The sequence below is a fragment of the Stegostoma tigrinum genome, chromosome 2 (genome assembly GCF_030684315.1).
Source record: "Stegostoma tigrinum isolate sSteTig4 chromosome 2, sSteTig4.hap1, whole genome shotgun sequence".
Classification (NCBI taxonomy): domain Eukaryota; kingdom Metazoa; phylum Chordata; class Chondrichthyes; order Orectolobiformes; family Stegostomatidae; genus Stegostoma; species Stegostoma tigrinum.
In genome coordinates, this window is record NC_081355.1 from 63,020,529 (window position 1) to 63,042,385 (window position 21,857).

The window sequence follows — 21,857 nt, forward strand, 5'->3', positions numbered from 1 at the left end:
TAAGTCATTCTTTTGTATTGTAATGTTTTGTTAGCTTTCTACAACAGACAGGTTAAATGTATATTTTAGATCTTTTCTTGAATCTACAGGTTAGGAAATACAGTGGACAGAATCTGCTAGCGATGAAAGAAATTAATTTGCACAACCCAGCTTTTGGAAAAGACAAAAAAGACCGTGACAGCAGTGTAGAGAAAATTGTGTCTGAACTCACAATAATTAGAGAACAGGTGCATTTTATTTGTCCTTTCTGAGAAAAAATACAATGACTGCTCTTGTCTCATATGTACAGTACATTGCAAAATTATTAACCTTTTTGAATGAACTGTGTGTTTATAATAATTCAAGAATGTCTGTAGTTCATTTTGGGGCAGTTTCCAGTAAGAATGCATTGATGCATGCAGAACTACACCAGTTAAATTATCGTACAAGTGAAAGGAACAAATTTTGTTGCATACATTTAAAATATTAATCTTATATCATTCATTTCTGGGATGTGGATGTTGATGACATTACTGCCAGTGACTAGTTGTCATTGAGTTGGGGTTGTGAGCCTACTTTGTGACCTGTTGCAGTCCATGTGGTAAAGTTACACCCAAAATACTACTTATGTAGGGAGTTTCAGAATTTTTACCAGCAATAATGAAAGAATAGTATGATAGGTTCAAGTCAGGCTGTATTTGACATACATTAGAATCTGTAAATATTTGTCTCATTGCCCTCTACCATTATCCTTTTATGTGGTAGAGATAACAGATTGGGACGCACTGTCAAACAAATATCGATGAGCACCTTAAAGATGGCATGCACTGTTGTCATGAAATTCAATATAGAGCCATAGAGTTACACAGCATGGAAACAGAACCTTTGGTCCAACTCGTCCATACTGACCAAATTTCCAAACTAAACTTGTTCCACATGCCTGGATTTGGCCCATATTCCTCTAAACCTTTGCTATTCATGTACCTGTCCAAATGTCTTTTAAATATTGTAACTGTACATCTACCTACCACTTCTTCTGGCAGTTCATTCCGCATATCTACCACCATCTGTATGAAAAGATTACCCCTCAGGTTGCTTTTAAATCTTTCTCCTCTCACCTTAAAAATATGCACCCTAGTTTTGAATTTCCCTACTCTGGAAAAAAGAATCTTTGTTATTCACCTTATCTGAATCCTTCATGATTTTATAAACCTCTATAAAATCACCCCCCAGAAAGTCTCAGCCTATCCAACCTTCCTTATAACTTAAACCCTCCAGTCCTAGCAACATCATGGCAAATCTTTTCTGCACCCACTCCAATTTAACAATATCCTTTCTTTAGCAGGACGACCAGAACTGAGCACAGTACTCCAAACATGGCATCACTAACGTTCTGTACAATCCCAGCATGACACTCCAACTTCTATACTCAATGTTGTGCATAATGAAAGTGAGCATGTTAAATGCCTTCTTAACCACCCTATCTGCTTGTTTGCAAATTTCAGGAAACTATTTTTCTGAACCCATAGGTCTCTCTGTTTGACCACACTACCCCGGGCCCCGCCATTAACTGTAAAGGTCTTGCCCTTGTTTTACCAAAATATAATACCTTGCATTTATCCAAATTAAACCCCATCTGCCACTCCTCAGCCTATTGGCCCAACTGATCAAGATTCCTTTGTAACCTTTACTGTCAACTATACCACCAATTTTGGTGTCATCCACAAACTGACTAACCATGCCATCCAAATTTTCATCCAAACTGTTTATATAAATGACAAACAAAAATGGACGCAGAAATGATACCTATGGAACACTACTGGCCAAGGCCTCCAGTCTGAAAAATAACCCTCTACCACTACGCCATGTCTCCGCCATCAAACGAATTTTGTATCCAATTGGCAAGATCACCCTGAATCCTTGTGATATAACTTTACTAATTAATCTACCATGTAGAACTTTGTCAAAGGCTTTACTAAAGTCCATGTAGAAAGCACCAGCAACCTCAATACCTTACTTTCTTTAATCATAATGATAAAATTTAACTGTCAACTGAGAGGGTTTATGGAGTACCCTAAAATTTGACTGCTGGCATCCTCTATCTGTTGCATGGCGATCCTCACCAACAGATTAATCAATCTTTTTGATTACTTCCTCAAAAATCTCTATCAAGTTTGTGAGACATGATTTCCCACACACAAGCCATGCTGATTATTCCAAATCAGTCCCTGCTTCTTCAAATATATTTAAAGCCTATCTCTCAGAATCCGTTCCACAAATTACACAACACCAATGCCAGTCTCACGCATTTATCAATCCCAGGCTTTTCTTTACAATCTTTCTTAAATAAAGGCACAACATTAGCCACCCTCCAATCCTATGGCACCTCATCCATGGCTATAGATGAGGCGAATATCTTTGCTAGGGGCCTGTAGTTTCTTCCCTAACTTCCCATTGCATCCTGGGATGCATTTTATCAGGTCAGAGGAGGGAATGAATATTTAGTTGGTATATGAGATGCTCATCAAGCAGGGCTGGGTGGATTGGTGGATGTGAGTATATTTTCTTGAACATAGTCTGTTCATATTGAACACCCTTTCATCTTAGAGACACAAATACAAGACCTTATAGCAACACCCTTGCTTCAGACATTGTCACCTCCTTCACTACATCATTAGTACAAACAAGTGACTGCAAGAATGTCCTCATTGTTATCAAAACCTGTTGACTTCTGGACCCACCATTGCCTAATCCATTCTGCCATCTCCTTCAACCTGGTCCAATAACAATCTGGAAATACAGGAAATCACACACATGCAATGCTTATGAATGGGAAACACCACTAAACATAAAGGGAAAGGAACCAGATCTACATACCACTGAAAGATGCAGTTCAACAAAATCTCATGGCCATCAGAACAGATGTTGGCTGGGAAAACCTCAAGAAATTCAGCAACTTGCCAACTCCCACGGTGTTCATGGATCAGTCAGTGCATTTATGACCATGATGGCCAAAACACCCAAGGACCAACCGTACCGTGAGCTAAGAAGAATGGCACTAATTAAGGATGAGTAGGCAGTTAGTGCTGTAGGCAGTACTTTGAGGATCTTCTCGAACTAAACCCAGGCCTTGATATGAGTCCCCTTAGTTTCATTCCACAATATGCTGACCCAAACTATCTCAGCACAACCTCAGCCTGAAAGTTGCAAAGGCCCATTTGATAGCTAAGAACTAACAAGGTCACCAACATTGTTGGAATAAACACTGAAATGCTGAAATAAGGAGGACCATACTTGGCATAATACATGAATGCATCTCCCTCATCTGGATGGTGCAGAGTAAGCTAGATGATCTCCACGAGACTGTAATTATGACTAATCTCAAGAAAGCACTTAAGACTGATTGCGATATCACTCCTTGCCATCCACCACAGGGAAGATTATTTCAAGAATCCTTCTCAATCAGCTCTGCTCCCAGAGTAACAATGCAGATTCTGTCCATTCAGAGGAACAATAGATATAATCTTCACAGCAAGCCAAGTCTTGAGAAAAGTGCAGAAAGCACCAGCAACCTCAATACATTACTTTCTTTAATCATAATGATTAACCTTAACTGTCAACTGAGAGGGTTTATTGAGTACCCTTAAATTTGTCTGCTGGCATTCTCCAACTGTTGCATGGTGATCCTCACCAACAGAACTACTACAGGCCATCCCCGTCATTGCAACAATGCTTTTTTTCATTATCCTCGTCTAGGAGACTTCACCCCATTCCCATGAAGCTTCACTCTGGATGGCCCTCCATACAGATCAAGTGGGAAAGTACTCAGCCTGCACTATTTCAAGTCTAGAATCAAGACCACCCCAAACTTCGGACATCAAGTTACAGTACACAGAGAATGCTTTTATTTGAGGTGAATGGGTGGCTGAGCTGCAAATTATTATCAGTGCAGTTATGGAGCCATACAAGACAATGGGCTTAAAGTTAAATATTCAGAAGACAAAAATCAAGCCTGCTGTGCAACATTGTCTTCCCACTCCAAATCTGAACCACTGAACAACATGGATCAGTTGCCGAGATAATGGGAACTGCAGATGCTGGAGAATTCCAAGATGATAAAATGTGAGGCTGGATGAACACAGCAGGCCAAGCAGCATCTCAGGAGCATAAAAGCTATACTGTGGGACTCTTATTTCAGCGAGAACAGACATCAACAATGAAATTCAACTTAATCTCTAATGCGCCAGTGCAACCTTTGGCTATCTGAGGACTAGAGAATTTGATTGAAAAGACCTCACATCCATGCCAAGCTCATAGTCTATAGGGCAAACTGTATGTATCAGAGATGTGAACAACGTATAGCGGACACCTCAAATCCCAAGAGAAATATCACAGTGATGCCTCTGCAATTTTCTGAAAATCCAATGGCAGCATAGGTGTTCCAATATCAGTGTCCTTCCTCTCTCAGGCCAATATCACCAGCATCAAGGGACTAGTTACACTCTATCAGTTGAGCATGCCTAACACAAAACTCGTAAAATTAGCTCTCTATTCTGAACTTTGTCATGTTAAGTGGTTATCAGAAAGGCAGAAGAAGAGCTTCAGGGACATCCTCAAAGCTTCCTTGAAAAATTGTAACACCCCAACAACTCATGGGAAACTCTTGCTCAAAACCACCCATACTGGAGAAGAAGCATCCACAAAGGTGGCAACCATTTTGAGCATCTTTGACAGGCCCTGGTGAAGGCCAAATGTAACAACCAAGCACACCAGCCACCCACCTCATGAAGCACAACCAGCTCCACTTGTGGCAGGGTGTACAGATTCAGCTTTGGCCAGTTTAATCACTTGGACCCATAATCCCAGAACACTGACAAATTATCCTTGATTGCAGGGGCTGCCCTAAGAAAGTGAAAAGTAAAATATTAGATTTTATTTAGCAAGGTAAAACAAGAGAGTAGATATTTTTGATACTGAGTTTGAAGACAGGAAGATGGAGTTTTGGGCATTTTTCAGGTCAAAAAAAAAAGAAATTCTGCACTTCTGCAACTTGACAAAGTACACCCTGACTGAAGAAGGGTCCAGACCTGAAATGTCAGCTTTCCTGCTCCTCTGATGCTGCTTCATCTAGCTGTACACCTTGTATTCTCTTACACCCAATAACATGTTGGTTTTGGACATCCTTGGCTACCTGAAAGAAAAAGTCATTATTTTGACATGTTATTTAGAGTTTACATCTAAATCAAGGGGCTTTTGTGAAGTTTGTACCTGCTGATGCCATCCAACAAATCCTGATAGTCTCTCTTGATAGGCTGCTTTCCCATAATAGTGTTAAATTGTTTTATATTTCCAGTGTGTCTTTGGTTCAAATTTATAGTAGCTTTGGTGAGTGTTTCTCTTCTAAAATATTTTAGAGTGAATTTGTTTCAATAACAGTTCCAAGGATTTGCTTGAGCACATTTAAGAATCATGAGACAAAAACAAAGCAGAAAATGCCAGGTTTCAGAACTCAAGTGGATGGTGGAGACACTGAGGTTGTCATATCACAGATCAAGGGATTGAATGAAAGAAGGGAGGGGAACCATTCCCTGGGGTCCCACTCATAAATTGGTTTTCCCTTTTGGAAGCTCATGAGACTGCTGGCCCCTTAGGGGAGTGCAGATAGAGTGAGACTTCTGGCACCATAAGGGGATTGACCATACAGGATGGGGGTAAGAAGAAAAGCGGAATGATAGTAATAGGGAATTTATTAGTCAGGGGAATTCATGGGCTGTTGGACGGTGAGGGAGCGCGGCACTGTCAGAGGGTGAGGGAGTGGACGCTGTCATAGGGTTCTCCAGGACGGTATGTTTCTTCCCTCATGACAAGGTCAAGGATGTCACTGAGCATTTGCAGGACATCCTGAAGGGGGAGGGTGATGAGGCAGAGATCATGGTACAAATTGATATAAGGTAGAATGAGGAGTGAAATTTTGCATCAAGAGTTTAGGTTGCAAGGCAGAAGATTAAAAAGCAGGACCTCAAAGGTTGTAATCTCTGAATTACCCCCAGTTCCACATACTGGTGAGTACAGAAATAGGAGAAGAAGGCAGATGAATATGTAGCTCAAGAGTTGGTGGAGGAAGGAAAGTATTAGGTTCCTGTATCACTACAAACGGGACAGTATGCACCTCAACCAGAACAGGACCAACATCCTTGTGGGAAGATTTTGGCTAATGCTGTTGGGAGGAGTTCAACTAGTTAGATGGGAGCAGAGGGTACAGTGTATCAGTTCAGGAGTGACACAGAATACCTTAGAAAAGGAACCCAGCAGAAGGAGTTCAGTCATATTGAGTCTCAAGGATGTAAGACAAGGTTGGATGGCCTCTACTATAATGCTAAGAGTATTATAGGCAACACAGATGAGAGTAAACTGTGACTGACATGTAGAATTACATTGTTGCCATCACGGAGATATGGTGGAGGGAGGGGAAGGACTGGCAACTCAATCTCCAAGGTACAGGACCTTCAGGCAGGACAGGGGAGCATATAAAAGAGGAGGTGGCGTTGCATTATTAGTTACGGAGTCAGTTATGCTGTAAGAGGGGACAATACCTTAGAAGAGTCCTCAAATGGGAGTACTTTGTGGGAAGAGGTTAGGAATAAAAAGTCATACTGTTAAAAGTTATTATAAGCCCCCCAAATAGTCTGGGGAACTGAGGAGCATATATGTTGACAATACACTTTGGCATGTAAAAACAATAAAAGGATAACTTTATTAGAGAATTTAAATTTACCTAACTTTATTTGGGGTGATCATAGTTTAAAGCATTTAGAGAGCAGATTTCTTGAAATGTATTCAGGAGAGCTTTTTATATTAAAATGTAGAAGGTCTGACAAGGAACCGTGTAGTGCTGGACCTAATACTGAAGAGCGAAGTCAGGCAGGTGTTTGAGGTGGCAGTGGGAGAACATTTTACTGATGTTTTAAGTTTATTATGGAAAAGGAAAAATATGGTCTGCAAAAGAGACCTTCGGTTTGGAGAAAGACAGACTTTATTAAAATAAGACAGGATCTGGCCAAAGTGAACCTGGAACAGAGAAGTGGGGGACATTCAAAATGTAAATGGGGAGAGTACAGGCCCAAAATGTTCTCTTTGGGGTGAAATGTAAGAGCAACAAGCCCAGAGAACCCTGGATGTCTATAAATGTTCAGAACTGGATAAAAATGGGAAAAAAAAGGTGTATACAAGTTACAAAGGAAGCAAATTAATGAAGGCCCTAGTGGAGTTTAGTATGCCCAGGGGGAAACTAAAGAAAACAATTAGGAGAGCAAAGAGGAAGCATAAAGAAACACTGTTAGGCAAGACCAGGGTGAAGGTATTCTACAAGTATATCAAGGAAAGAGAATAAACGGAAAGAATAGGGCTTAATAGGAATCAAGGGGGAAATTGTGCACGTATCAAGAAGACATTGGTAGAATATAAACAAAGAAGAACATGGAACAGTGAGCACAGGAACAGGCCCTTCAGCCCCCCAAACCTGTGCTGACAAATTTTGCCTTTCCATGCTAACACTGTCTTCACAAACAGAATCCGTGTCCCTCTATTCCCCTCCTATTCACGTGTTTGTCCAGGTGTTTTTTGAATGCTGCTGTTGTGTCTGCTTCCACCGCTTCCTCTGCTAGTGCGTTCCAGGCACTCAGCACCCTTTGTGTGAAAACCTTGCCACGCACATCTCTTTCAAACATTTTGTGGGAAATTGCCTCATAATTTCCACTCTATCCATGCCATTCGCAATCTTATAAACTTCTAACAGGTCACTCCTCAACCTCCTGTAATCTAGTGAAAACAATCCCAGTCTATCCAACCTTTCTAAATAGCTAAAATCCCCCACACCAGGCGATATCCAGTAAATCTTTTCTGTATCCTCCTCCAGACATCCACATCCTGTAGTGACCGGAATTGCTCACAATATTCCAAGCGCGGCTTAATTACAGTTCTGTAAAGCTGCAGCATAACTTGCCTATCCTTACACTGAATGCCCCTTCCAGTGAAGGTAAGCGTGCGATAGCCCTTTTTCACTGTCTTATTTACCTGCACTGCCACTTTCAGTGATCTGTGGACCAGCACACCCAGAACCCACTGCATATCAATACTCCTAAAAGTTCTGCCATTCATTGCATAATTTCCACATGTACTTCACATTCCAAAATGCAGCACCTCACATTTGTCCAGGATTAAACTGCACCTGTAATTTTCAGCCCATGCCTCCAACTGATCTATATCTTGCTGTATTCTCTGACAATCCTCCACACTACCCACAACTCCACTAGCCTTAGTATCTTCTACAAACTTATGAATTCGACCAGCTACATTTTCCTCCAAATCATTTATGTATAGCACAAACAGCAGAGGTGCCAGCACTGATCTCTGTGGAACACTACTATTCACAACCCTTCATTCTGAAAAGCATTCTTCCACCACCACCCTCTCTCGGATGATGAAGCCGGTTCTGTGTCCATCTTTCCAGCTCACCCCTGAAACCATGTGATTTCACCTTTTGTATCAGTCTGCTGTGAGGGACCTCGACAAAGGCTTTACTGAAGTCCATGTAGACACATCAACCACTTTTCCCAAATCAACCATCTTCATCACGTCCTTAAAAGTCTTGATCAAATTAGTGAGATATGACCTGCCCTGCACAAAATGTCTCTAATAAGTCCATTTGCTTCTAAATGTGTATGGATCTTGTCCCTCGGAATCTTTTCCAATAATTTCCCTACCATTCACATGAGGCTCACAAGCCTGTAATTTCCTGGATTATCCATGCTACATTTCTTAAACAATGGGACAACATTGGCTATTCTCCAGTCCTCTGAGACCTAACCTATGGCCAATGAGGATACAAAGATGTCTGTAAATGCTCCAGTAATTTGTTCTCTTTCCTCACTCAGTATTCTGGGATCGATTCCATCAGGAGTCAGGGACATATCTAACTTAATACTTTTGAAGATGCACAACACCTCTTCCTTTTTAATAGCAACCTGGCTTAGAAATTCGACACTCCCTTCCCTGAGACACCAACATAAGTATTTGTTTAGAATGTTAAATGTTAATTTCACATCTGTCTTCACATAGGCGAAGGCTAATGTAGGTATAGAATTCAGGAAGCTGGCCAGTGAGGTTCTTGTGCAGATTCATATAGGGAGTGAAAAGGTGTTGGTGGTTGTGGCAGGCTTAAAAGTAGATGAATCCCCAGTTCTGGATGAGTTATATCCCAGGCTGCTGTGGGATGTGGGGCGCGGATCCAAATTTTTAATTTCTCTCTGGCCACAGGCAAGATGCCAGAGGACTTTAGGACATCTCATGTGGTTTCACTTTTCAAGAAGGTGATTTAAAGATAAACTAGGGAATTACAAACCAATGACTCTCTCACCAGAGGAAGGGAAACTATTAGGGAAAATTCTGAAGGAGAGAACTAATCCCTATTTAGAGAGACAAGGTTTGATCAGGAATAGTCAACATGGCTTTGACAGAGAGAGGTCATGCCTAACAAATCATGTTGAATTTTGAGAGGAAGTAACCAAGTGTAGATGAGGGAGTACAGTTTATGCAATTTGTACGGATTTCATCAAGGTCTTTGACAAGGTCCCATGTGGGAGACTGATGAAGAAAGTAAAAGCACATGAGAGCCAGGGTAACTTGGCAAATTGGATCCAAGATTGGCTTAATGGCAGGCAACAGAGAGTGGCATTAGAAGGATGTTTGTATGACTGGAAGCCAGTGTCCAGTGGCATACGACAGGGATTAGTGCTAGGAGTCTTATTATTTGTTATATATATAAACAATGTTGGTGAGAATGTGGGGTGGAGTAGTGACAAGTAAGTTTGCGAATGACACAAAGATTGGATGGGTGATTGACAATGAGGAAGAAGATCTTAAATTGTAGGTGGATATGAACAGTTTGGTCAGATGGGCAAATCAGAGGCAGATTAAATTTAACCCTTAAAAGTATGAGATGAAGCATAATTGCACAATGTTCAGAATCAATGTCAATACTCCAGCTACTGAAACAGTCTATGTGCATATGAAGCAAGACTTGCAAGATAGTCAAGCTTGATCTAATGAGTGGGAAACGACATTTGTGGAAGCAACAAGAAAATCTGTTGAAACATCTCCAACAAGGACATCTGTTCAACTCCCCATGGCATTTAACAGCATTATTATAGTTAAATTCCCAACCATCATCATCCTGGAGTTCCCATTAACCAGAAACTATTAACTGGAGCAGTTCAGAAGCTAGAAACACTGCAACATCTAACTTTCCTGCTGATTCACTAAAGCTTGCCCACCATTTAGGGGGTCACAAGTCAGGAGTCTGGCTGGATGAGCACAGCTCTGGCCACACTTAAGAAGCTCGAACATTCCAGAACAAAACAGCCTGCTTGATCCGCTACCTTAAACATTCACTTTCTCAATGTGGGCATGCAATGGCAGCAACATGTACCATCTACAAGATGCAGTGCAGCTACTTGCCAAACCTCCTTTGACAGCACCTTACATGCCTGTGACCACTACCACCCAGAAGGACAAGGGAGCAAATGCATAGGAACATCTCCACCCGTAAGTTTCCCTCCCAATTACACACTATCTTGACATAGAACCACATCACTGTTACTTCATTGTCACTGTTTAAAAACCTGGATCTCTCTTCCTAACAACATCATGGATATACCTGCCTCAGATGTACTGCAGGCATTCATAACAATAGCTTATCACCACCTTCAAGGGCAATTAGGGATGGACAATAAATGCTGCTTTTTGCCTGTGAGGTTCATATCGTATTGCGCCCATAGGTGCTAGCGAGTTTTGAGAAGATTTGTAGCTCAGGTTGAGGTTCTGGATGTGAGTTTGCTCGCTGAGCTGGAAGGTTTGTTCCCAGACGTTTCGTCACCATTCTAGGTAACACCAACAGTGAGCCTCCGACGAAGCGCTGGTGTTATGTCCGGCTTTCTATTTATCTGGTTAGGTTTCCTTGGTTTGGTGATGTCATTTCCTGTTCTTTTTCTCAGAGGATGGTAGATTGGCTCCAAATCAATGTGTTTGTCGTTGGAGTTCCAGTTGGAATGCCATGCTTCTAGGAATTCTCGTGCATGTCTCTGTTTGGCTTGCCCTAGGATGGATGTGTTGTCCCAATCAAAGTGGTGTCCTTCCTCATCTGTATGTAAGGATACAAGTGATAGTGGGTCATGTCGTTTTGTGGCTAGTTGATGTTCATGTATCCTGGTGGCTAGCTTTCTGCCTGTTTGTCCAATGTAGTGTTTGTCACAGTTCTTGCAACGTATTTTGTAGATGACGTTTGTTTTGCTTGTTGTCTGTATAGGGTCGTTTAAGTTCATTAGCTGCTGTTTTAGTGTGTTGGTGGGTTTGTGGGCTACCCTGATGCCAAGAGGTCCGAGTACTCTGGCAGTCATTTCGGAAATGTCTTTGATGAAGGGAAGAGCGGTCATTGTTTCTGGGCCCATTTTGTCTGTTTGTTTGAGTTTGTTGCTGAGGAATCGGCGGACTGTGTTCATAGGGTACCCATTCTTTTTGAATACGCTGTATAGGTGATTTTCCTCTGCTCTGCGTAGTTCCTCTGTGCTGCAGTGTGTGGTGGTTCGTTGGAATAATGTTCTAATGCAGCTTCGTTTGTGGGTGTTGGGATGGTTGCTCGTGTAGTTCAGTATTTGGTCCGTACGTGTTGTTTTCCTGTAGACGCTGGTTTGAAGTTCCCCATTGGCTGTTCGCTCTCCTGTGACACCTAGGAATGGCAGTTTGTTGTTGTTTTCCTCTACCACTGAGGGTATTATTGATGGTCTTGAAGGTTTCCTCTAATTTGTTTTGTTTGGTGATGACAAAGGTGTCATCCACGTAGCAGACCCAAAGTTTGGGTTGGATGATTGGCAGAGCTGTTTGTTCGAGTCTCTGCATTACTGCCTCTGCTAAGAACCCTGATATCGGACTTTGACAAACTGTGACAAACACTACATTGGACAAACAGGCAGAAAGCTAGCCACCAGGATACATGAACATCAACTAGCCACAAAACAACATGACCCACTATCACTCGTATCCTTACATACAGATGAGGAAGGACACCACTTTGATTGGGACAACACATCCATCCTAGGACAAGCCAAACAGAGACGCGCACAAGAATTCCTAGAAGCATGGCATTCCAACCGGAACTCCATCAACAAACACATTGATTTGGAGCCAATCTACCAACCCCTGAGAAAAAGAACAGGAAATGACATCACCAACACAGGAAATGATATCACCAACCCAAGGAAACCTAAACAGATAAATAGAAAGCGGGACAAAACACCAGCGCTTCGTCCGAGGCTCACTGGTGATGTTACCTAGAATGGTGACGAAACGTCTGAAAACTAACCTTCCAGCTCAGCGAGCAAACTCACATCCAGGTTCATATCCCCACAAATGAAAAGAAATCCTGTATGCTCTTCTTGGAACATTGTACAATGTCAATCTCAAAGCTGGTTTCTGCTATTTTATTGCAAAATTCCTCTTCTTATTCTTGATTGCTGTAGGGAGCTTCTGAGCCTGAACTATAACAATGAGCAAGCAGAGACAAATGAGTAGCATCTGAAAGTAGCTTCAAATTAGCAGTCATACTTGCATTTGTGTTTCGACTTGGTCAGATGCATCCATAACATAAAAGGTCTGAAGGCATGATTTGAAGAGTTAGCTGATTTTTTGTACAATATTGAACCCTCAACCAACACCATCAACTTCTTTAAGTGGCAGGTGATCTTAAGAGCAAATATTACACAAGCAAACAAACAAGTCAATCGCAGAAATTTTTTTGTACATCATTGGTTACGTAAAAATGTCAATATCTATTTCAATAAAATTATGTTGTAATATCTGCATTTTAATAGTTTTACTATTAAGAATAACATTGCATTTGATGTTTATGACAAAGCCAATGGCAAAACAAAGATGCACAGAGCAATTTACAAGCTAGTTTATTTTAATTTCCTTTAATGCAACATATTACTTTTGCAGCTCCATCATCCAAATGTAGTGAAATATTACAAGACTTTTATAGAAAGTAAGTATATTTTTCCCTATAAGACAAAAAGACTGTAATAAGAATGCACTTATTTATCTATTGATAATTTTGCATTATAATATACCCAAAACCCAGGCATTCAGTTTGCACGTTTGCATCTGAATTGAAATAATTAATGAATCATACTGCCTTTATTCCTAAGAGTTTGTTACACTGAAGGTGGCAGTTACCCTAGTAAATTGCACAATGTAAGTTTGCAATATACTTTATTTGTTACATAATGAACAGCACTGTTACTATTTTAGCTCTCTGATGAAGGGTCTAGGCCCGAAACGTCAGCTTTTGTGCTCCTGAGATGCTGCTTGGCCTGTTGTGTTCATCCAGCCTCACATTTTATTATCTACTATTTTAGCTCATGTTTGTACAATTCTTCTAATAATCTAGGCTTTCAAGTGAGATAAATCTGCATTAAGGATAAATTTTAAAACACTGTACAGCAATATAATCAGATTTGAAGAGAAAGATTACATAAGAAAGTCATCCTGTTTCAGACATGGATGTCTGTTAGATATGTTCCTCAGAATTCTGGAGTTTAAGATGAAATATTGCCACCTAGTGGCAAATGGTACTCACAATCACATCCCACATCCTCTAACATGGTAAAAACCGAAAGAACTGCAGATGCTGTAAATCAGAAACTAAAACAGAAATTGCTGGAAAAGCTCAGTGGGTCTGACAGCATCTGTGGAGAGATATCAGAGTTAGCATTTCAGGTCAAGTCACCTTTCCTCAGGACTGATGATAGCTAGGAAAATGTCAGTTTATATGCAGAAGATAGTGTCGGGGGAAGGGGGAAGGAGTAAATGATAAGGTGGGATGGAGCTTAAAGAGAGAAGAACAGACAGACAGGCAAAGGAATGGATAATGTTCTGGCTAAGAGGGTGAATAGTATGAATGGAGACTGTTAGTGGCTAACAATGAGTTGTGTGTAATATCAGACTATGTGATAACAGGGCTGGTATATGGTGGTTGGGGCAAAGACATGGGAGAGCTCAGTGCTTAAAGTTGTTGCACTTGATATTGAGTCCAGAAGGCTGTTGAGTTCCCAAGTGGAAAATGAGGTGCTGTTCTTCTAGCTTGCACTGAGTTTTGCTGCAGCACAGCAACAAGCTTGAGACAGAAATGCTGGCCAGGAAATGGGGTGGTGTGTTGAAGTGGCAGGCTCAGGGTCTTTTTTGCGAACAGACACAAAACAGGAAACTATAGGCCAGTGAGCCTGACCTCAGTCATTTAGTCAGTCTTAGAGTCCATTTTAAATGGTGAGATTCCAGAGTACATAGAAGTGCATGGTAAAATCTGGCTGAGTCAACACGGCTTTGTCAATGGGAGGTCATGCCTAAAAATCTGAGGAGGCAACAACAAGTCACTCAAGGGAGTGCCAATGGAATTGATATATTTAGATTTCCAAAAGGCCTTTGACAAGGTGCTGAATAGGAGGCTGCTAAATACTAGCCCATGGTATTATGGGGGAGATACTGGCATGGATAGAGGATTGGCTGACTGACAGAAGGCGAAGAATATGGATAAATGGGTGGCAGCCAGTGACTAGTAGAGTTCCGCAGGGATACGTGTTGGGATCACAACTATTCAGATTATACATGAACAGTCTGGACGAAGGAACTGAGGACATGGTTACTAAGTTTGCAGATGTCATAAAAGCTTGGTAAAAGGACAAGTAGTGTTGAGGAAGTGAAGAGGCTGCAGGAAGACTTAGCTAGGCTAGCAGAGTGGGCAAAGAAGTGGCAGATGGAACAGAATGTGGGAGGGTGTGAGATTATACACTTTGCTACAAAGAGTAGAGGCATAGACTGTTTTCTAAATGGCAAAAAGCTTCAGAAATCTGAAACACAAATGAATTGGGAGTCCTAGTTCAGGATTGTCTTAAGATTACTATATAGGTTCAGTTGGTAGTTAGGATGACAAATGCAATGTTAGCATTAATTTCAAGAGGGCTAGAATACAAGAGCAGAAATGTATGGAGATCATATAAGGCTTTTGTCAGACCGCACTTGGAATATTGTGAACAGTTTTGGGCCCCGTGTCTAATGAAGGATTTACTGGCCTTGGACAGGATCCAGAGCAGGTCACATGAATGACCCCAGGAGTGAAGGGCTTCTCATATAAGGAGTGGTTGAGGACTCTAAGTCTGTACTTGATGGAGTTTAGAAGGGTGAAGGGTCCCTGACTGAAACTTACAGAATACTGAGAGGCCTGGATGGAGTGGATGTCAAGATGATGTTTCCACTAGTAAGAGAGACTAGGACCAGAGGGCACAGCCTCAGAGTGAAGAGATGACAGTTTAGAACAGAAATGAAAAAGAATTTCTTCAGCCAGAGGGTGGTTAATCTGTGGAACTCATTGCTGCAGAGGGCTGTGTAGGCCAAGCCATGAGTGTATTTAAGAGAGAGATAGATAGGTTCCAGATTGGTAAGAGTTATAAAGAGAAACCGGAAGAATGGAGTTGAGAAACATATCAGCCGTTATTGAATAGCTGAGCAGACTCAACAGACTGAATGAGTTAATTCTTCTCCTCTATGTTATGGTCCAATAAGCTTAGGCAAAATTGTAGGACAGTCAAGACTTAGAGGCAAATGGCCTAATTCTGCTCCTGTATGTTATGGTCTTAAATTTAAGATAATTACAGTAGGAATCAACATTTTCAAATTTGCCTTGGCTATTGATATTTTCTTTCATTTTCCTTTGTTTTGACAATTTTCTCACCAGTATCTGAGAAGAAGATTTTACATGTCATTTTGATTTTACAGAGGGTAAGTTAAAGGTAATTCAGTGTTTTAGTCAAAAAAAGTATTGTCATATTTTACTGCTCTTTTTAGATGATCGTTTGTACATAGTTATGGAACTTATCGAAGGAGCACCCCTTGGTGAGCACTTTAATTCTCTCAAAGAAAAGCAACAAAAGTTTACAGAAGAAAGAATATGGAATATATTTATACAAGTAAGAATTATAAATAATCTTTATTCACTGCAAAACTGAAATTTCAGCTCATTAGACCCTAGTCAGCTAAAGTGTTTATACATGGTCAAAACTAATAAATTTAAATCTAATATGGTGGGTTTGGACATTCAATTCAGTGTGTAGCTTTTATAGTATTTAGCCTCCTTAGCAGTTTAGATTTACGCTAATATGTTCAGTTGTTCTCACCAATAATGACACGGTAATATTTACCGCTATCACAAATCAATCACATTTGCAAGTGACAGCTGGGGGAGCCTGACAATTTTAACTTAAATTTAAAGTACTATATGCTGGACACTGAACTTACACTTTGGGTTAAAAAACACCATTCAATCATGCCAAGGCTGCTTAGTTAGGTTATCTATAAATGAAAAATACTGGAAATGCTTAGGAAGTCTGGCAACATTTAATGGAGAAAGAAAGAGTTAAATTTTCAAGTGATTTTTCATCAAAACTGTTCTAATGATATGGTTATTGACCTGAAATGTTTGTCCCGATTTTGATTTGGAGATACGTTGACAAGGCAAAGTTCAAAATTGCATTGAAAACTCAAAGTGATTTCAATGCATCAGTCTGTGGCTTTTTAATGCAGCCACCATAATATAAGTTTATTTCCAAATTGATAATGTACATCAGCAGCATGATGAGGACCCATATGATGCAAATCTCAATACCAGTAATTAAAGGAACCAAAGAAAGATTAACTTCTCTGCAATGAGCAGTAGAGAACTACTGCTGCCAAACAGAAGTAAAGGCTGGGAGATGATCAAGGAAGTCAGCAGAAGGTACATTTTTCCATCCTTCAGAATTCAGTGCTGCAAACACTTTAATAACTCAGTCAGGACAGGCAAGGTGAGTACATTTGTACATTCACTTACACCTTGCAATGCTTGTCATTTCACCCCCTCACTTTACATTACCAAACCTATTGTGTCACATTTGCTCATCTTGCATGTGATCCCATCATTCCCTTTCCACACACTTGTTCACAACCCATTTTATCTACATACCATTTGTCCTCCTCCCTAGATAATTTCATCTCTTGCTCCCCATCACCACTGTTTTCAAATACACTGCATTCATTGAGTAAACACATTCCATTTTAGTGTTGCCACTGTGGGTGAAGAGAGCACAGAGTACGAAAAAGAGATCTACAGAATAGCAGAGGAATAGCACAGGAAGCAACTATGGAGCTCAACAGCATTTTGTCATCTCTTTGGAGATAAGACAATCACAGTTACCTGTTGGCAGAATTAAATATCAACAAAAGAACATGTCATACCAGCACTGAGTCATAGTTATTTTAGGCAACAAATGAAATAAAGTTATTTTCATTACCATAAATGGCCTCATTCTTAGTTTGCTAGTACTCATTATAATATTTTTAACCTCTGCAGCGACATTCATTGCACATGGCAGTGGGGCCGATTCATTCTGAGGGTGCACCAAGATAGATTGATGCTAATTGTGGGACACATAAGACAAACAGTTGCATTTTCACCTGATGACTCAAATTTCACAAGTCAGTAAGAGCAGATGGGAGTACTGGGTGAATGGTAGGACACTAGGAAGTTCAGAGGATCAGGAGGATCCTGGCGTACTTAGCCACAGATCCCTGAAGGTGCCAGGGCAAGTTAATAGCATAGTTAAGACAGCAAACGGGACATTTGACTTTTTCAATCATGATACAAATTTGGAAGAAGAATTGGGAGGTTATGTTGGAACTGTATGCCACAACTGGAGTACTATGTGCAGTTCTGGTCACCACACTACAGGGAGGACATGATTGCACTGGAGGGGATATAGAGGACATTCACCAGGATGTTGCCTGGGATGGAGCGTTTTGGCCTCTAGGGTGACTGATAACTTGAATTGTTTTCTTTGGAGCGTAGAAGACTGAGAGAGGAATAATAAAGATGTATAAGATTATGCGAGGCATGAATTGAGTGGATAAAAAACAGCTCTTCCCCTTCATTGAAGGGTTCAGTAACAAGGGGGCACACTTTTAATGTGAAAGGCAAGAGGTTTAAAGGAAATTTGAGAAAATATTTTCATCCAAAGGTTGAGGCTGGCTGGAATGCACCACCAGAATTCGTTGAGGTGGGAACCTCACAACTTTTAAAAAGTACTTGGATGAGCACTTGAAATGTTAAAACATTCAAAGTTAAGGGCCAAATGTTGGAAAGTGGGACTGGTGTAGATTTAGAGTGGTTTATTTATAGGTGTAGTTGCGATGGGCTGAAGGGCCTCCTCTGTATTGTATCATTCTGTAACAAAGGCAGAGGCAGTAGAGTTCTGCTGTACAAGTTCTGCTCAGCCAGACACAAATGGCATATTCCAGGTGAAATGAAAAAGATAGTCGTTTAGCAATAGTATAGAAGGTGCTACATCGGTGGAATATTCCTAGCACACTGACCATGATTGCAACAAGAATGGAGGAATCCACCTCAAGATGAGTATGTCAATCCTTTATTGAGATGATGTTGTCCTGCATGGAAAAGAAGTCTGTTAACTAGTGGACTGTCAAGTGCAGAATTCATATGTGCCGTGTAGGTACTGAGCCTGTCTGTGCAGACTCTGGATACTCTTACACCTCACTAGGGTAGCACACAGAAATTAAGCCTTGCGATTATGGGAATAATCATAAAGTGTGGACCCTCACAGCCGCATTGATTTAAAACAAAGGCAATGAGGATTTGTGTGTTGTATTGATAAATAACACAGATTTAAGAAAGTGTTATATGCTGCACTTAGGACATGGCTCTGGAAACAATAATGGATTTCCTGCAGGTATTAATGTTGTCACCTGGAAAGTTAAAGGGACCTTCAAAGTCCACTTGATTGATTTGGCAGGTAAACTGTAGGTACCATTTTCTGGTACATCTAGGAAGGGAAAGATCATTGAGGTACTAGAATGCCACTTAAATCTAGAGGAAATACAAGAAAGACCAGGTACTCTGGGTAGTGAAACATCAGAATCAGGTGATGTTCAGTTGTGGTTAAGCCAACTTGAGCATGAGGAAAGAATGAGAAAACAAGAGGTGACAGACAAAGCCAAACAAAGGACTCAAAAAGACAGAGAAAGAACGGAAAAAAATAAAGAAAGGAGAAGGAATTAAGAAGACAGGAAATAGAAATAAAAAGACAAGAAATAGAAATGAGAAAACAGAATTGGAATTATAAAGAGAAGATAAAATGATCTGAATATCAATGCGAGATCTGGTTCAAGGTTGCAAAGCCCCCACTAAAATTTGAGGAAAGGATTGTCAAGACATTCTTCATGTTATTTGAGAAAATGAGAAGACAATATATTGGGCTCATATTGCTCATACAGAGTGAGTTGACAGGTAAAGCACAGGAAATTTACATGTCACTGTTTGAGGAGATGTCTCAGGATTATAATACTGTACAAAAAACTAGACTGGAATTATTCAAATATCTGAGGCAGATAAGCAAAGCATTTGGAAATAAAGGAATGGTTTGGGGAAACCTAAGTTGAATTCCAAAGGGTTTAACAAAATAATTTTTATTTGTGCATATGAACATTAGAAGCTGAAACTATATATGAAACTCTTAGAGAAATTCTTCATTAAGGAATTTAAAAACTCACTGCCTTCCATAAGAAGAACTCATATTGAGGACCAAAGCGTTGCAACAGTGAGACAGGCAACAATAATGCCTGACGATTATGAGCTAATCCATGAAAATTAAACCTCTTTTCTGCCACCTTCATCAATTTGAAAGTGATAAAAAAGGAGCATGAATGAAAGAGAAGAAGCCAGGGTAAATAATGGATAGCCCCAAGATTCCACCACAGATTAGAAGGGAATGCACTGAGGGTGGAAGTGAAAATCAAAAGCTGAGTTATTTCCATTTTAACAAGATGAGACACATTTGTTCAGAATGCTGGAAGTTGTGAAGAAATATATGGGAGTACATGAATCAGAAAAGGAAACCCTAAAGAAAAAGGCCATACATCAGATTGTAGCTGTGAATGCTGAATAAGTACATAGGGTGGAGAGATATGAAGGGTTTTTATCTAAAGAGAAGACAATCCCTTCTTTAAAGGAAACACCTACCCTGTAGCTATATTAAAGGATACAGGAGATACTCAAACGCTTGTGCTGGAATAATATTTAGTTTTCCCTTTCAAGAGTTCATTGAAATCCAAACTGTTGGTAAATGCAATAGGTGAAGAGCATATCCTAATCCATTGTACGAGATCTAATTGGAGTGTGACTTGTGTCTGGATTAGTAGTAGCTGGGGCAGATAAGAAATTACCCATGGATGGAGTTAATTTAGTTTTGGGGAATGATTTAGCAGGAATGGAAATTATAGCTTCACTATAATCGCAGAAATTCCAGTTGAAACTAAAGAGATGAAACAGTTGCAGGACCAGGTTCCAGGTTTTTTTTTCATTGTGTTTAGTGACCAGAGCAATGGGTAAACAAAGCCCATCACCAGAGATCACAGTAATACCACAAGAAGATGTTAGAGAAGCTGAAGCTATTTAAGAATGAGCATAATTCAAAAGAAATGTTTGGCATCTCTTCATTAATTGAGGATCAGAATGCAGATTCAGAGTTAAGTAGATTAGCACAGACAGCTTACATTGAAACTTGAACTGAAGGAGTTTCAGAGAATTATTATTTTAAAAACAGAGTTTTGATGAGGCTGTGGAGAATCCTCACAGATCTGAAGATGAAGACTGGACAATTGTTCATCAAAATACTGGTACCACTCAGATATTGTAAAGCAAAATAGTTGGTAGCACATGAAATTCCTATGGCAGGACAGACAAAAATATGGAAATCGCAGGTATCGATAAACAGTTATTTCATATGACCAAGTCTTCATAAAGCTATAGTACAGTGCTGTAAATGTCAAGTGGTATGAAAATCTCAACATGTCAAACCTTTGAAAGAAATGCCAGTTTTTGAAGCGGCATTCAGTCAAGTGTGAGTAGATTGTATTGGACAATTACTCAAAATGCAAGCAGGACATCAGTATATTCTTACATTTATAGGTGAGATAATCCTGTTCCCAGAAACTATTCCTCTTGGGACAATTACAGATTGGGTAGTAGTGGAGAATTTTACTCAGTTCTTCATTTATTGTGTACTACCAATTGAGGTACAGTCTGAATAAGGTTTTAACTTTATATCTAATATTTTCCTGGCAATCATTAGGAAAACAGGTGAACTCACCTATGTAATATCTGAAAACACTGGAGCTTTCGAGAGATACCATCAGATTCTCAAAACCATGTTTAAGGCTAACTGTTGTGTATACCCACAGGATTGGGACAAAGGATTAGATATTTTAATTATTTGCTGCCAGAGATTTGCCAAATGAATCTTCTGGGTTTAGTTAATTTGAATTGATTTATGGTCATGAGATTAGAAGTCCATTATAATTGATTTGGAAGAAGATCTTGAACCAGAAAGATGAATCCTTATTGTTGGACTATGTATCTATGTTTCTAGAAAAACTCAGGAGCTGGTAGGCTAGCATAAGCATTTCAAAGTCTCACTAGTGAAAATGAAAGAATGAGCAGATAAACTACCAGCAACTTGAATGTTTCAAACAGGAGATGAAGTCTTGATATTGATACCTTTGCAAAGTGAAACTTTGAAAGCAAATTCACTGCTCCATACAAAGTAAATTGGGAGGGTTAATGCAGTGACTTAACTGATAAGTACACCTGATCGTAGAAAGAAGAATTGGTCACAAACGTGTGGAAGGAGTATCTCATTGGGAAGAAGACAAGGAGGAGCAAGTGA

General features: G+C 40.1%; 1 protein-coding gene across 2 annotated transcripts in view; it reads left to right on the forward strand.

The window, feature by feature from the left end:
• Positions 1 to 21,857, forward strand: part of nek10 (NIMA-related kinase 10) — a 239,310-nt gene that overhangs the window by 123,956 nt on the left and 93,497 nt on the right. For both annotated transcript variants that reach the window (XM_048523358.2, XM_048523368.2), the window contains exons 19-21: positions 90 to 227; positions 13,030 to 13,075; positions 15,931 to 16,052. In XM_048523358.2, coding sequence (XP_048379315.1) covers positions 90 to 227; positions 13,030 to 13,075; positions 15,931 to 16,052 — 306 coding nt within the window. The remainder of the gene's footprint in view (positions 1 to 89; positions 228 to 13,029; positions 13,076 to 15,930; positions 16,053 to 21,857) is intronic.